Raw genomic sequence first — 17,151 nt, 5'->3', positions numbered from 1 at the left:
GAAATAAATCAGGCATGTTTTTTTGTTTTGTTTTAAAAGTGGAAATCATCATTGATCAGAAAATGTTGAAATGAGAAACTTCCCCTTCAAATTTCTAACTTTGAGACACGTGCACGGCTTTGCAGAGGTGCTTTCAAGCGCCGTCGTTGCTCGCTGGGTTGATCAGGCGGATTGGTGCACGGCTCACAACACATTTATATTCATGGGGGTGAAATTATTCTAAAATAATTGCTTTAACGGCGTCGTGTTAGGGCAGGTTATAACTCCTGTTATTGATCCTCCCGCCCATACAGAGAGGAAGCATCCTCGTTTTAAAGCGCTCTCAATGCTTATTTGCATAACAAGGGAAATTTATTGAAGAGCAAAAATGAATGCAACAAGCCTGCAAATGAAAGGAGCCACCAGGGTCACCAGGTACAACAGGTGAAGGTGATTTATTGATTTTCTTTTGGCCGTTTAACATGTTGGCTGCGCAAACCTGGTTGCTGGGCTGGGCGTCACATGAGGGTGGTCCTCCCTCATTTACCACCAAGCAGCTCGGAGCTTTTGAAAGAGAGATGAAAAATTTAACGAGTGGAAACGCTGGTCACGCCCTGAGCATTTCAATGAGCTGGTGGCATTCTGGAGCGTCAGCTGAATGCCAGCAGCCTCCGCCAGGCTGGATTTGTTCTTTAGCAGATCGCTCGTGTCCTTCACCTTTGACCTTTGAGGAGCCAGGCTTTAGAACACAATCGTGTTGCTGGTTCACAACCCCTCCTTTAATCACAGCAAGAGAAACGTGCAGCATCGGGTGACTTAAAGCAAAAAAAAAAAAAAGAGAAGTGGAAGCGGTGAGTGATGGGAGCAGATGTTAGAACCATAGGTGGAGATGAAGGAGCGCCTGGAGGCCCCGCCCTTGATGGATGTCCGCGTGGCCGGAGCCCTCTCGCCGCCCACCTCCTCCGCATCTGTGTGTTGAAACACACATCCATCTGTTGTTCTGGGCCTTTCTAACTGCTGCGAAACCTTCAGGTTTAGGATAAAACAGCCCCACAGCCTCGGGTGAAACACTAATATATGAATCCAGCACCACGTCGCTGGCTAAAAGGGGGACAAACTCCAGTAGGCTGCAGTTGTCATTTCCTCCTTTCAGCTGTGGTTAATGGATCAGCTCAGTGTTACGGTAGGAGCGCACGGACACCCTGCATCAACACACAAACACTCGAGCGTTGGAGCGGCGCAGCAGGGCGCCGCATAATTGTCAACTCCAGAGCCTCTCTGAACCCTGCGTGACACCGCCTCCATTCCGAGAGCCCTCCAAACTCAGATGAGCCGCTGCGCTCGTCCTTTCACATGCAGCATGGATTTGATTTCGTTTAGATGTTTCTTTTGTGTTTTAAAGTGTTGGTTTATTCAGATAAAGAGACGGCGCTCTTTCTGGGGCGCCGGGACTCACGGCCTTTACGTATAAACGAGATCAGATAATTAGAAGCGTGCCGCAGGATGCTGGGTCGTGTGTGGGTTGGGGTTGGGGTGGTTTCCATGACATCTCGTGCACATTTGCATCACATTTGGAACATTTCTTACACAGATTTTCCACCAAAGCCGCCGGGGCCATCGGAAACAATGGGAACCTTCAGCTGACGCCTTCAAGCCGCTGTGAATATTGATGTGGACACTTGGAGCAGCAGCACTGAGGAATCCGAAGGAAGCTGCATCTGAAGTCTCCTCCGCGGCTGCGGCTCTGACCTGACCGGGCCTGACAGACACCAGCGGTTCCATTTGCCAGAAAATAACAGTAATTCGGGCTCGGCTCCTTCAGTCACTTCTGCTCCTCTGTAGTGTTTGTCATTTCTCCTGGACCACAGCTGGGGGACTGGAAAGCCACTATAAGAATGCAAATAAGGACCACTGATTTCCTGTCCTTCACCGTGCACCAAGAGAGAGGAAACGTACACAGTAACTAGCCAAACAGGTACACGGGTCAAATTCCCGTGCACTGCCCGCACCACTTTCAGGCGCCATAGGAACAAAAACCCAACCTGCTCAATCGTGTTAGTGTCCATCAGGAACGTGTACTGAAGGCAGCAGAGCTGGAGGGAACAAAGCATGAAGACTGCAGCAGCAGAAGGTGAATTAAGTGATTCTAATCCAAAGACCCGAATCACCAGAGAGGCAGCAGCGTTGTTGCTTTCGCCTTCTCGGTGGTAGCTGTCTGCAGCCTGCGTGGGACCGTCTTCCTGACCTCTGCAGGCACCCTCACTGCAGGATTACGATCATTCTATTACAGGGCGAGCAGCCCAAAATTGATCCAATCTGAATTTGGGCATATTTGTCATGCCGGGATTTCAAAACAACAATCAGTGGTGCGTTCAAAGTCTCCTGTTCGTCGACGTGGGGATGTTGCTGAAATAGGCAATCACGCTATTTGTGAGTCCTAATCAAGTGATTAACATAGTGCGGGTGACTTATTGATTCTGATTGCCTGCGGGGGGTCATTAGTTTCCCTTAATGGAAACCGAATTCATTTTGGCTGATGCGCAGAAACAAACTTTCTCATCTGCCGAATGAAGAAGCCACGAAATCAACTTGACACAATCCGACAGCGGAACCATTATCTCGTTGGAGAAATTATTTAATTAGCAAGGTGGGTTTTTTTCTATATTGCCCCCACCCCCCGCCTCTTTTAAATTTTCTTTTTTTTTTTTACCTGCGCGTAATTCGGTGTGCGTCTTGTGGCGAGCTTTGCGCGCTCTCTCTCCTGGATTTTGGGAGGCATTTGTGCACAGCGGGAGCAGGAGAGTTTCGGGGCTGTCGGAGGGAGGCGGGCACTGATCATCTGGCACCTGTTGCTTCCTCCAGACTCTGCGCCCCTCTGGTGAGGATTAGAGGACCATGTCGGAGGGAGAAAGCGGCTCCTACTCCAGCCTTCGCTATTTGACCAACGTCACGGCCAGAATCCAGAGCAGCTCCGCGTTTTCCGGACCCGTGTTTGTGCTTTTGATGGCGATGATGGTGACTTTGGTGGTCGTGATAGTGTTGGGCAACGCGCTGGTCATTTTGGCCTTTAAAGTGGACAAGAGTTTGAGGAGACAGTGTAATTACTACTTCCTGAATTTGGCGATATCGGATTTTCTCGTCGGTAAGTGGGTCCAGGTCAATTATCAGCTGTTACACATCTCATGCAAATGTGTTTGATCAGATCTTTGTTCAGTTTCTACGCACTACTACTGACTGAATAATGTTTTCATTTTGCATCCGTTTTTCACCAGGAATTGTGAAATTGTGTCCAAAAAAACCCAAATTTTACATCAGTTTCTTAGGACAGTATCATATCATCCTCTCATATTTTCCATTAAATATTAAGCAAATCTTGAATAATGTAGTTTGGAGAGTGATGTGTTCAGGCCTGGGTTTCTATTATTTAAATGAGGATATTTTGTAGTAAAAACATTTACAGTTTGCCTAAAATGAAACTGTTGCTCTACAGATTTTGACGTTCCTTCCTTTCCTCTGCTTATTTAGGTGCCTTCTGCATCCCGGTCTACATCCCCTACACCCTGACAGGCCGGTGGACGCTGGGCCGAGGGCTGTGTAAGCTCTGGCTGGTCATGGACTACCTGCTCTGCTCCGCGTCCGTCTTCAACATCGTCCTTATCAGCTACGACCGCTTCCTGTCCGTCACCAGAGCGGTGAGCAGAACGTCTGTCTCACGCCCGAGCGACGTTAGCGCGGCAGGGATGGTTCTGAATGTCGGCTGACATCGGGAAATCAGCCTGGAGTTTACGAGGGTGCAGGATTTCTTTTAAATATCACTCAGCTGAGGCGTCATTTGAATAGGTGAAAGGTCACCGTGCAAATGCTGACAGAAATAAACGTGATTGTGGCCCGTCTCTTAAATTGGAACTGGGGCATCTCTGGGGTCATAGGTCAGGGCGGTGGCACCTCAGAGTCCCTCATGTGCCCATCTGCACAGGTTAATGATTCAGGACCTCCTCAGGCCCGGTGCCACCGGTAATTATAGCGAGAGAAACGGAGCTGCACAGGAGTATTTGGGGAAACTGGGAAAAAAAATCCACTTTCCAACTTTCTGAATTGAATCCGCGTCTGTGCAGGATTGTGCCAGCTTTTGCTCTTGATCGGCTTATCACACTTTGATCAGCTTATCACACCGTTTGATGGGTCTAACTGTTCGTTAGCCCACCGACTGTAACCTGGATGCTCACGTGCAGACCCTGGTGCTGAGAGGAGGAGGCTTGGTGTGAGACAAAGAGCCAGGCCTCTTTCCTTTCACAAGCAAACACTTAACATCAGAGCAAGGAATACAAATAACACCAGCGAGCGAGAGAGGAAGACAGACAGGGAGAGAGAAGCATCTGTAATTAAGCAGCTTTGATCATATGGGCCCTCCTCTCTGCCGTAGTCCTTCCATCCAGATCAATCAGAGCAGAAACAACATTTTCCTAAAAGCATTTCTCTCTGAACACCGACATAAAAAAGGACAAAGTTTGTGCTTGGCAAAGGAAAAGATGGTGCTTAGATCGCCAAACAGGTCGGATCTGTTGATTCCGAATGCGTCTGAGCATCATCTCGGCATGAAGAGGGGCCAACAAGCACTGGACACAAATTAATTTATACAAGTGGAGCCATTTTCATATCCCTTTGAAAATGAGCTGCGGTTGATAAGTTTTGTCATTCAGAACAGGTGCGCACCCACCTGGAGAGTGCACGAGAACAAGGATGCAGACTCTATCATGGATGCTAATTGAGCGCCATCCTGAGAGCTTTAGCATTTATGCTGCATATTTTTTTGGAACTATAAATCCAATTTGATGGGTAAAATGTGTCAGTTTGATTTAAAAAAAAAGGCTTTAATTCTTCATGTTCAGATATACTGAAATGGAAGGCCGTGATTCACAGACTGCAGGGAACGACGCGCAGGTTGCTAGCGTGAAACCTCCGTCAGGGCATCAGTCTGGTTTCCTTTGCAGTAAAATACTGAATAATGACGATTGCAGTGAACAATCGCTCTGCAGCTCTGCTCAAAAGATGTTTTCTGCTCCGTGTTTGCTGCAGGTAAGTTACCGTGCCAGACAGAGCCTGAGTCATCAGGCCGTCATCAAGATGATCGCTGTCTGGGTGCTGGCCTTTGTCTTGTACGGCCCGGCGATCATATTCTGGGAGCTGCTGGTGGGGAGAAGCCGCGTACCCAAAGATGAGTGCTTTGCCGAGTTCTATTACTCCTGGTCCTTTCTGCTGAGTGCTTCCACGCTGGAGTTTTTCTCTCCCTTCATTTCCGTGGCCTTCTTCAACCTTAGCATTTACCTCAGCATCCGCAGGAGGAGGCGCCGCAGCGGGGACACCCACCTCCACCTCCAGCTGAGCGAGCCTGCTGCGGACCAGGGGGAAGGCGTCCCCCTCTCCAACACCTCTGGCTTGAAGCTGACCAGGATCGTCTCCATCCCCTCCCAGAGCTCCTCCCCCAGCATAGGAAAGCTGGATCCCTCGCCCAGTAGGAGCATCCATCCCAGCCGCCTGTCCAGAGACAAGAAGATCGCCAAGTCCCTGGCCATCATCGTGTGTGTGTTTGCCATCTGCTGGGCTCCGTACACCCTACTGATGATCATCCGCGCCGCCTGCAGGGGGCGCTGCATCCAGCACCACTGGTACGAGGTCACTTTCTGGCTGCTGTGGCTCAACTCAGCCATTAACCCCTTCCTGTACCCGCTCTGCCACAGCAGCTTCCGCAGGGCCTTTAACAAGATCCTGTGCCCGGGGAGGAACTCCACTCCCACCTCTGCCCTGCGTGCCAGTCAGTGACACGTCACGACCCGGTGGGAGTGTGAGCAACGTGCCAACATCAGACTCACCACTTCTCCACATGATGCTAAACCACCACGCAACAGAATTCACAGTAATCACATGAGCTCGTCATTGTTTAGATGTCTTACCTTCACGCTGTACAGATAATATGCAAATTAGTCATTGAGGTCACATCACGAAGGTCACTCCGTGTAGGCTTCTGCAGTCGATCTTCACCGCCTGGCCAAAAAAGGGTCACACACTCCTAATATGTGGGCGGAGCCTCTTCAGCTGTGAACACTCCTTCCAACGTTGCTTCCATGAGCTTCTGGAATGTCACACTTTTATTTCCCTCCCAGATCTTGTAGTGATGATGGGAGAGTCGGACCTCTGAGCAAAGCTTCTCCAGCACGTCCCAAAGGTTCTCAGGGGGGTTGAGGTCTGGACTCTGGGGGCCCGTCCATGTGTGAAATGATGTCTCATCCCTGAACCTCTCTCACTATCTGAGCCCCAGGAATCCTGGAATTCTCATCTTGGAATATGCCCACATCATCAGAGCTCTGCCCCCCCCCAGGCTGGTCCAGTAGACACCATGATGGGAGCATGGGTTCATCTGCCTCTCTTCCTACCCTGATGCCCCATCACTCTGGAACAGGGCCAATCTGGACCCATCAGACCCCGTGACCTTCTTCCATTGCTCCAGAGTCTTTATGCTCCCCAGCAGACTGAAGCCTCTTGATCAGCCTCCCTCATTACTGCTTTTCTGAAGGCTCCACAGCTCTTCAGTCCCTTCACATTGTGCACGTGGGAATGTTCCAACTCTCACAGTCCTGAGTTCTACTGGTGCTCTTCTACCCTCTGAGTCCACCAAACCTTTGAGTGACCACTGGTCACCATCATTCAGGATGGTTTTCTGACCACATTTCTCCCTCTAAGATGATGGTTCCCCACTATCCTCCCCGTTCTGAATGGTTGGACAGTTCTTAAGCCTATTTTAGGAGTTTCTTAGATGTTTCCTCTGGTGGAGGCAGGACAATGCTGTGACTCTTCTCAAACACACCAACATCTCCTCCACCACCACAGAATGAGCCCTTAACATGATTGTTGAAGAGCTGAGAAGCAGCTGCATCAGCTGGGCTTAAATAAGGTGTTACCAGCTGAACGCTAACGACCCATCAGTGGTGCTCCAACAGGTGCCTCTGACCCATTTGAGTCATTGGTCCAGGTGGTGACGTTCTTTTGGCCAGGCTGTGTAAATTTACAACTCACTTTCATATTTTAGTGCAATGGTGTAACGAATAGACTTCAAAACATGTTGGTATTTGATCATTAAAAGTTAAGAAGCAATATAGAAATTATGTTGAGGTCAAGCACAACTGGAATCCATATATTGCATATTTTACTGGTGTGAGTTAGAATAGTTCTCTCGCCCTCTGGTGTCAGTCAAACTGTTGCTTAAACGGCTGTTTTAATCTGTAATATCATGTAATGTGTCATCATGAAAGAACCCCCCCCAAATCAACATCTTGACACGTGGATGTCACTTTTCCTGTAAAACCACTCATCGGCTTTACTTTTATCCTCGACTGTTACTTTTCAATATTGATATCAACATGTTGTTAAATGATGTTTACGCGCATCTCATACTTTTGGACCGCGCTGGTGTATGTACAGCTGTCCGCCACTAGATGTCACCATTAACCTTTAGACTTTTCCGCAGTGGCGCTGCAGCTTCGGACTTTATATTGGTATTGGAATTTAATGGCATTTAAACGCACTTCGTTTGCACGCTGATCATTGCTGTACACTGTAAAAGAGGAATGTGATGTGTGAAACTGAATAATGCTCCTTTCAGTCATCTGTAACCACATTCTTGTTTTATTTATTTTACCTCTATATTGCCGATAAGTACAGATTTTCCACCGTTTAAGCATTAGTAGTATTCCATTTGTAATTTCAAGTGAGTGAATTTTAAGATATGTTCATAAATCAGTGTAAGTTGCACAACATCAGTGTGTATGTACACATGCATATTCTATAGAGCTGTATGGTTGCTGGGGGCAACATTGTGTCCGTCTACCTGATGGAAAATTGGGTCTGTGCCAGGTAATGGATGGCTTTTGGTTGATGTGCAGATGAAATGCTGAGAGTGCAATACAGTTTTTGTACTGTCTGCAGTCCTGCTAGATTTGGTTTGATAGATTAATTGAGCTTTTTTCTTCTCCTTTTTAAAAATCTCTCTCTCTATATATGCATGGTATATATACATATATACAGTAAACACACCGCCATGTCATATATCGAGCTGCACTTGCAGGTGCGGGGTCCCACAGGGGACTGATATTGCTCAAATTGTTGCTGTTGCCCGTGTGCACATCTGGGCCCCCGGTCAGGTGCTGTGAATAAGGGCACAGCTGCTGGCCTGTGGCCCCCCTCCCTCGCTCCCTACAGTGTGGGGAAGGTGGTGCTGTTGGTGGGGGAGGGGATGTCAGACCAGAGGGATGCAGGCACATTTCCCTGGTGGTGACAGAACTGCTTTTATCAGCAGAAAGGCAGGCCTGAGTTTACTCCCCGCGTGTCTAAAAGCCACAGAAACAGCCGGGCGACTTCAAGGAGGTGCTGTGTCCAGTTATACTGGGAGTTATACTGGGAGTTATACTGGGAGGACCACAGCTATTGATGTCCCCAACAGTCTGGGCTGAGGAGCTTGCCAGCCTCATTTAGTCTCTAAAGGGACACCGTTCCTAATTATTTGCACGCCGTTTATCACTTTAATAATTTTCACATATATAAAAATGTGTGTTTATTATCGTTGTGACCCCAACTGGGATGCACACGTGCCCCTTCGTGGAGCCCTGTTAGCAGGAAGGGCTGTGATAAGACCTTCGTGATTAACCTCAGCTTCAGAACCACCGGCGTGCACACATGCCAACGCCCCCCCCCACGGAGACGAGCACGTGCTGCAGTAATATCAGGAGATAGATGGGAGATGACCCGTTAGCCCAGACCTCTCAAGTCTGCAGGTGCGGGTCAAACCTGTGACCCCCCCGAAGCGGAAGCGTCACCCATCGCGCGTCCTGACCCACATAGGCTGCTCGCTCCCTCAGCTAAGTAAATGTAAACTGAATATTTCATGAGGAAAATACTCCGAAAGAAAAACAAACTCTTTCTGTTTGATTCCTTGCCTTTTCCTATCTTCCGCTTCCCCCCTCCTGCCTCTTTCCTGCAGTGTACTTCCTGACTAGAGATTAAATAATTCCATTGGAATCCTCTTAGGATGGGTTCCCAGCACTTGGCAATTAAACAATTACATTTAATCAGCATGGGGCGACGCTTCAAGTCACCCTCATTTCAGACGTTGATTAAAAGCAATTCTGCAGTGGTTATTGCCGCCGAACGGCGGTTCGCTTAGGTTTGCCGCGCCTATGGGGTCAGGGTGGATAGCAATATGGCAGGTTCAGAGCTGGAAACGCCTGTAGTGGGTGAAATAGTAATGACAGAACCCGTGGCCGACCTCATGGTGTCCCCGAAGTCAGAGCTAGTTAGATTACTTGGAGACATTTTGGCTCCTCAGCAAAGAAGACAGTGAACAACAGAGAGGAGAGCGGCGTTCCGCGATGCTCCAGAGAGCCGCCATCACGCCCGATTGTGGGCATTTATACGTAATATTAGCGGCTCGCGTCTGTTTAATGTCGTTTTTGATCGCTTCGCCGTCCAAGCGGGTTTTTCCTCCAACAAAACGCACATCAGAGCCCAAAGTTCCATCATCACGTCTTCTGTGACGGGACACGAGCCGAGGGACGGCGAGCAGGACTCAGGTGGCCCCTGTTTGAAAACGGGGCCCCTTCATCGCGGGCCCCTGCACGCCGGCGTCCGGCGCCCAGGGCGCGCTCTCAGCTCCGGCTCCAACAGAGGGATGATGCACCTGCGGGGAGGTTCAGACCAGCAGAAACTGGAACCAAACACTGTTTTTATTCATGTGATGACAGAAGAAGAGAGTTCACCCAGGCAGGAACGTTGTCTTCCTCCTGCCATGGCAGCGCGGCAACAATAGTCTCTTCTGATGACATTCCCCCAGTAACTTCTTGCCTCTACAAATCTCAGGGGGGGCAGCACTACAAAAAGTGATAATTACATGAAATATACATAGAGAATAAAGGGAGCATGTTTACATAACCAGGCCCATAAATATCTGACGGGGAAGACATTGTTCTCCGGCTCCTTTTAAGCTGATCTCCCAGGGATGCCATTTTAATGACATGATGGTTTAAAGAGACGCTGCTCCGTCTCGTTCCATATTTAATTAACTTTTGCTTTTCTGACGCAGAGGAAAAAAAAAACAGGAGAAAAGGAGCGATGGAGACAAACACAAGCAGACGATAGCGAGCAGACAACAACAAATAGCTGCGAGAACAGAGAGGGAGGCAGGAGGAACATGAGCAGAGACCTTGTCATGCTTTTGTGAGCTGTTTACAATATGGGGGGGCTCTGCAAATTAAAAAAAAGGAGAGACGAGAGATTTAAGAAAAAGGAAGAGAGGAAGAGATCGGGGAGAGAAAGGGAACACTGGAAGAACGAAGGCCTTTCCCAAGAGGATCCATTACAGAGCTTTTTTTTTTATTTTTTACCTTCTTCACCAAAGAGGAGAAAATAAATGTGAAACTACCAGTTTGTGTTTAACTGACATCCCACAACATCATAAATAAGAATAAAATGATGGTAAAATGAAGTTTCCTCAGCTCCTTCCCAGCATCGTGGGGTTTGATCCGCCGCACGTCCCCGTCCCTGTCCCTGTCCCCATCCCTGTCCCCGTCCCCATCCCCGTCCATGTCCCTGTCCCCATCCCTGTCCCCGTCCCCATCCCCGTCCATGTCCCTGTCCCCATCCCTGTCCCCGTCCCCATCCATGTCCCCGTCCCCATCCCCGTCCCCGTCCCCATCCCTATCCCTGTCCCCATCCCCGTCCCTGTCCCCTCTTCCCCAACGTGTGGAGAGGACGCAGGAGGCGCCCATTTGTCACCCGTTACCCTCTCGCTGGGAGGCAAAAGCTCCAATCATTTAACCCCAAAAATGTATGTAGTGGCACTTAGCTGGGCTCATGTGAGACGTCGTTCCGCCCCCCCACAACCTCCCACCCCCCCTCGCAGCAGCATCTTTCCCATTCTTCTTTCCCAGTCAGCTGTACACAGTCAAGGCTGCATTATTGATACCGTCCTCTCCTCTCTCCTCTTGTTAGTCTCTCTGTGTCCTCCGACCGTTGCAGCAGCCGCGGTGGCTCCAGAGCCTGGAGACTTTGACCCCCACCTGGTCTAGATTTTAGTGCCTGGTGTTTAATACATTTTTGAAAATCCTCCCCATCTCATCCATAAAATAAAAAAAAGAAACACATCATCTGGTGCCCGGTCTATTTCTAGTGTCTGAGAGAGGGAGAGATGACCGGAGGGGGGTACTCACCTTCAGCTCTCCCGGTTCAGGAGACGGGGGCCATCATTAGGGGGAGACTGCTTGTTTGTCTATAGGAGCCGCCGCTCGCTAAGATGAGTCTGAGGAGCTGGGAGACACCCTGATCCACGGGATAAACTCTTCAGAAAATGTAGGAGGGAGTGAAAAAAACGTCCTTTTTTACAAATGGCTAGCGGGATGTTTACGTTGGAATGTGGCGCTGCAGCGTTCGGAGGCTGTGAGGGCCGCAGTCTTTGATGCACAGCAACGCCGCGCCGCGGCCACGGCCTCCATTTTGCTGACACGGTTCTGAAGTGCAAAGATGGCTCTGGATGCGGAGTGCCGGTATGAGAGATTGGGTTACCCCAGACGGTCCCGGCGGATCTCCCAGCCAAATGGATCTGGATCCCACGCCTGGGCGCACATATTGAATGCCATAAGAGGTCTCCGAGGTCTCCGTCGGTGGGGGGAATGCATAGGCCGAACAATGTGGAGGTTACACCAGACCAGATTTTGCACACGGCAGAGCTGCCAAACATGGTGTGTGTGTGTGGTGTGTGTGTGTGTGGTGTGTGTGTGTGGGGGGGGGTGTTCCTGCTGGCTATAGTGGGACATCCTCTTAACTTTCTGGATGGTGGCGAGCGGCACAAGTTCAGGAGGCGCTTGTAATTCTTTAATAAAGCCTTAACACTGGTCCTCTGGAGGGCTGACGGTATTAGCCTGTCCAATGAAAAAATAAAATCAACAAAATGCCAGTTCGCACTCACATTCTGGACAAGAACAATGGCGTTCCAGCTGCTCCAGAACATCTGGCCAGACTGCCCAGTCCCACCAAGGACTAGCTTGGCGCTTGGCGGCGGCGAGGTGATGCTGAAGCGACGCCGCCGCTGAGGACCAGCCAGACTAAGTTATCTCTGAACAAGCCATCCATTCCGCTACTTTCTGATGGAAGAATACTTGGGGGCTGTGTAATTATATTGCTTTAAACGAGCCCACGAGAACGCTCCTGCCAACGCGCCCACAAAGCCTCACACTTGGGCGAGTGTCAGAAACGTAGCGTGTGTGTGCACGCTCGCGTGTGTGTGTGTGTGCGTGCGTGTGAGACGGCGTGAGAGTGTTTCGGTGCTCGGGCTGGCGTTAAAAGGGAGGCCACGGTGCTTCTGATACGCCTCACAAGTGAATTTAATTAAATCATAAATATGGAGCTGGAGGCCGCCACCCAATTTAATGTAATGGATGATGTGGGCCAGTCCATCTCTGGCAAAGCAAAGTTCTGGATCCGTTCAAATGCCCTTGAAGCTTATTAAAAGTGCCTGGCATGGGGAGACGCTAGCAAAGTTGTTTAATGGATGCCCAGCTTGCATTCAGAGTGACAGTTAATGTCGGGGCGTACCATCTCTGGCTCTGATGAGGGGTTGTGGAAGTCACTGATGAAAGGCCCGGTCCATCGCTCACCTGAGCCGGAATGCTAAACGCTGCCGACAGAAGAAACCAAGACTTTGGGAAGTTTGCTTCCATGTCACCGATGAGGGATGGTGTTCCGAGACAGACAGATGCTGTCGCGTGGGTTTTGTCCCGTTTTTCAAAGGCAGGAGAATCTCTCTTTCAGTCTCCTGGAGAGCTGGAGGCTCCCTAAATAGACCTCGCACGAGGGTGTGCGGAATGGGACCGCACAGGGTGATGGGTAATGGAGTCATTAATAACACCGACCTCCCATAAGATGCTCAGATGTTTGTTAGCGAGGGCCACCAGGGAGCGAGAAAAATAGGAAGCAATTTCATACGAGGGGGTCGGGGAGAAAAAAAAGGTGTGCGGGCTTTGGGGGATGAGGGTGTTTGTGCCGTCTTAGGTCTTTTCTGATTGGTTAATTGTGTTAAGACAGACACAAGGACGCATTTATATTCTACGGTTTCAGCATGTTCAGCTAAGAGCTGCTTTACTTTTGTGATTTATTTAGATAATAATCCTTTTCATATAGAACACCAAACAACAAGGAAACAGGTAAAAAATGAAAATGAAATAAAAAGGCAACAAAATGAGGAGAACAGCGAGAAAGCTTCAAGAGCTCCAGACGAGGAGCAGGTTCAGGTGGGAAGGTAGAGTTGGGCCTCACCTGCCCCGGGCTGCAGTGGACTTCAGCCCAGGCCCCAAAACAGTGAGGAAAATGATGTGAAATGTGGAATTTCTGAAGCTCAGTGTACAGCAGGCAGAGATTAGCACAGTTAACTGTTAACCTTGAGTCAGCAACACAGCGAGATACAGAAGAAAGGCGCCCCCGCAGCAAACGGGTAAATATGGCGTTCTTTTGGCGAGCGAATTCATTTGTTGGAAAGAGCTGCAGAGTTGAAGAAACCGACTTTTCAGCCTGAGAGCAAAGAGAGGCGTCAAGGTCAGTGCACAGAAAATCTGAGGAAAATGTTTAATTGAACGGCGAGAAAGAACTTTTTATTGCCAGGATGTTTTCTGAGAGGTGAACCAGTGTGTGATTCCAACATTCCTGGAAGCTCCTGGATCAAAAAGGGAAAAGACGTTTACAGAAAAGCTATAAAAGAAGAAGAGAAGAGGAAAGAGAGAGTCAGAAGCAGAAGCAGAGAGGCCCAATCACACAGATGTAGCGTTAACAAACACATGTAGGAGACGTCGTTTACAAGCTCGGCACATGCAGTTAAGCTACGCTGCGATTGGGAGGGTTTAATTTTAACAAGTGCAATCATGCCGAACAATCAACCTGATCAATCCGCAGCATCAAATTACTCGGATGTTCCATCGGCGGCGGCGGCGCCAGGAAGCAGATCTGCAAGAGTGAATTTTTTCAGGTTTGGAAATGAAATTTATCCGGTGGTATTAAAGGAAAGAGGAGCTGAATCCAGAGTTTAGCCCTGCTGAGCTCTCTCACACTCTCTCTCTCACACACACACACACACACACACACACACACACACACACACACACACACACACACACACACACACGGTAATGACAGGAGAGCTGAGGCGTTTCCTCATACAGTTTTTAATATTTTCATCACATGTGCAACACAAAAAAAGAGGTCTGCCAAATACAGAACTCCATATTTGTACAATACGTTTGAATAAGGTCAGAGATTGCTGCTCTTTTGCTGCAGGAGATGGTGATTTCCTGTAAACTGTGTAGGAATTCTCAATCAAAATGTCAAAACATTAAAGTTTTATACAAAAGTGCATCTCAGATCCAATGAATGCAAAACATTTACATGACAGAATGGTTTTTTTTCTAAGTTTGGGATGATGCCGCAGAGGCTTCCAGCTTGAGCAGAGAGCGACGGGACACAGCGAAGCGACGGGGGGGACTAGGGCACTCTCCAGGAGAGCCAGGGACGGAGTTTAGTCATTATGGTGCGTCCCCCGAGGCGGACGGAAACTCTGCTCAGTCTTCCTGACCCCAAATGCAAATGGGTTCGCGCCCCAGCTGTGATTTTTTTTTGCAGAGATAATACAAACACAAAGGGGGGAAAAAAATAAAGACTTCCAGTAATCTCCAGGCTTCAACGAGCAGTAAACATTACGGAGAGAAATGTACAGGTTGAGTCAGTGGGCTGGGATGTCCCCACGCTCTGGGATGTCCCCACGCTCTGGGAGCCACCTGGGAGCGTCCCGCCTCTGTTCACCAGCCAACCGGAGCAACTAGCCTTTCCCAAATCTGTGTCACTGCCTTTGCATATATCAGCATCCTGTCCTCTTTTCTTCTTGTTTGGAATTTTTTTCCTGCCCCCCCCCATCTGAACTCCAGCCCAGCAGTGCAGATTAGTTGCACCGCCGTTCCCAGCTTGTCCTCCGGCGGCCTGGATGCAGCGGACAGAACCGGCGAGACGGCCGACCCGGCGAGACGGCCGACCCGTCGGGACGCTGATCAAAAGACAACGAGCTTCCTGCGGCCTCCTGCGCTCTCAGAGACGCCGTTTGTCCTTTTCTCTTGCCGTCCCGATCGGCCGAGCCACTGATCTTCTCTTCTCTCTTTTTTTTTTTCCCTGGACAAAAGCTTTTGAACTGTACATTAGCAAATACTGTATAAGATTGCGATATAGCTGTAAGTTAAGCAACACATGAAGGATTCTATGTACAAATAAATTGGCTTTTTAATTATTTTTCCAGATAATGGTTAGTAAAGAACAGAGAGGGTTCTTTTATCATCCCTCCCCCTCTTTCTTTTCTCTTTTCTTGCTGCGGCGCGGTTCCTCGCGGTGAAACTGAAGCGAAAGTTCAGTGCAAGACAGTCAGTGGGAAACTGCACTGACGGTAATTGGCGGGCAGCCTTTTTAATTTTTTTTTTCTCCCCCCGCCGGCATCATGTGATCCTTGTTCTCTGCCACGGCGAAATGGTCTTTACCGAGTTAGCTGCTGTGCTGAGTCAACGTGTGGTTCTGTGGGGACAGGGAAAAAAAACAGGGGGGGGCGTTATGATCACATACAACACATGCATCCGGCGCTCTCCTTTGTCCCTTGATTAGAAGGACGCTGGACGTTATCCGCGGTCCACAGTGAGCACACAAACACCTTCGGTTCGGAATCTTCGCACAGGTGAGACTGGGGTCTGGTGCTCCAGCCTGCAGCACGAGCACAGGCCGTGTCCATGGAGACGAAGCCGTAAAAACACACCGACGCGGGCTTAATTATCAAGTGTGGGTCTATTGAATCTCCAGGACGAGCAGGAAAAAAACCCCAAACTGAGCAACGCGCTGCTGATTATCTGGATTCGGACCCGTTCCCGCTCCGCCATAACGAGCCAACAATATCGCTCCGTTTGTCCGGACCTCGCAAATGTATGCGTGCACGCACACGTGCGCGGGCCTCCGAGAGTGGTTGTAGTGGGGCAGCTGTGCCAGGTTCTTTAAAGGGAGCGTGGACCAGGGGGTGTGTAACTGGTGTCCCCGGTGGGCTGAATCCAGGTCATCTTTTGAAGTGACTGCTAATCCCTTTAATGCAAACTACATGCACGACTTGCTGCGCTCTGCTTAAAACACGGCCTTGGACTCTCTAAACTGGCACGGACTAAACACACCTGTCACCCACACACACACACACCACACACACACACACACACACACAACACACACACACACACCACACACACACACACACACACACCACACACACACACACACACACACCACACACACACACACACACACACACACGGGGACCAGCTGAGGTGAATATTTACTATTTCAAATAAAACGGTCAAAGGCGGTTACTGGAACTGGACCGAGGCGGTTTATCTGCACAGTCACCTTCAGTCCTGTTGGTGTGTGATCCTTCGGGGGGGGGGGGGGGGGTCGCTCTAACCCGGCCTTGTGTTCATTCCTTCCCTCTTTACCCTTTCAACAGCCTCCATAAAAAGCATTTAAACACCTTGACAGCTTTCCTTTCAGCTAGGACGATTACTTCCCGACAGGTGGGGTAATAAGCTGTTTGACGGGGAGCAGCGGCACTGACCCCTGGAAGGGTTAGCGCGGCTCGCCGGGGCCCCCGCTTGCTCTTTTTTTTTTTTTTTAAAGAGGCGGCCATGGACAGGTCCTTTGCTTCCCCGGCTCCTCTCTTGCAGAAATAAAGCTCCTTTAAGTGAGTCTGGGAGGAGACTCCCAACGGGATGCTCCCTCTCTCCCTCTCTCACCCTACCTCATCTCCTCCCCCTTTCCTCACATTGCTCCCCCTCCCTCCCACCCCACCGGTGAAGACATCCTTGGAGTTGCAGAGGAGGGACAGGAGCACGGCAACCTTATTAATGAATGCGGCCCATTACCCGTCAGCCTGGCTCCTCGGCGACTCCCAGAAGCCCCTGCAGTACGTGACTTCAAATGGCAGGATATTGACACGAGGAGAGCAAAGCGGCGAGGACTGGAAGAGTGTGAGTGTGTGTGTGTGTGTGTGTGTGCGTGTGTGTGTGTGCGCGT

At 49.7% G+C, this 17,151-nt stretch overlaps 2 protein-coding genes and 1 long non-coding RNA gene across 9 annotated transcripts in view; 1 reads left to right on the top strand and 2 right to left on the bottom strand.

Moving 5' to 3' along the window:
• Positions 1–389: 389 nt before the first annotated feature.
• LOC130539226 (uncharacterized) lies at positions 390–6,063 on the bottom strand. Its single transcript, XR_008954065.1, has 2 exons — positions 5,931–6,063; positions 390–543 (listed from the first exon to the last, which is right to left on the bottom strand). It is a non-coding gene; the product is annotated as an uncharacterized LOC130539226 (long non-coding RNA).
• Positions 2,718–7,967, top strand: LOC130539225 (histamine H3 receptor). 2 transcript variants are annotated; one of them, XM_057057431.1, is made up of 4 exons: positions 2,718–3,121; positions 3,505–3,671; positions 5,056–5,645; positions 5,721–7,967. In XM_057057431.1, the coding sequence occupies exons 1-4, from the start codon at positions 2,875–2,877 to the stop codon at positions 5,797–5,799; spliced, it is 1,083 nt and encodes a 360-aa protein (XP_056913411.1). In that variant the 5' UTR covers positions 2,718–2,874; the 3' UTR covers positions 5,800–7,967. The 2 variants fall into 2 exon arrangements, with proteins under 2 accessions (XP_056913411.1, XP_056913410.1); XM_057057430.1 differs by having other exon boundaries at positions 5,056–7,967.
• Positions 7,968–14,214: 6,247 nt separating this feature from the next.
• Positions 14,215–17,151, bottom strand: part of LOC130538454 (zinc finger protein 521) — a 78,692-nt gene continuing 75,755 nt past the window's right edge. For all 6 annotated transcript variants that reach the window (XM_057056056.1, XM_057056054.1, XM_057056058.1 and 3 more), the window contains one exon: positions 14,215–15,621. In XM_057056056.1, the coding sequence (XP_056912036.1) occupies positions 15,592–15,621 (30 nt within the window). In that variant the 3' untranslated portion in view covers positions 14,215–15,591. The remainder of the gene's footprint in view (positions 15,622–17,151) is intronic.

The sequence above is a fragment of the Takifugu flavidus genome, chromosome 15 (genome assembly GCF_003711565.1).
Source record: "Takifugu flavidus isolate HTHZ2018 chromosome 15, ASM371156v2, whole genome shotgun sequence".
Taxonomy (NCBI): domain Eukaryota; kingdom Metazoa; phylum Chordata; class Actinopteri; order Tetraodontiformes; family Tetraodontidae; genus Takifugu; species Takifugu flavidus.
This window is presented reverse-complemented; position numbering and strand designations above follow the sequence as displayed.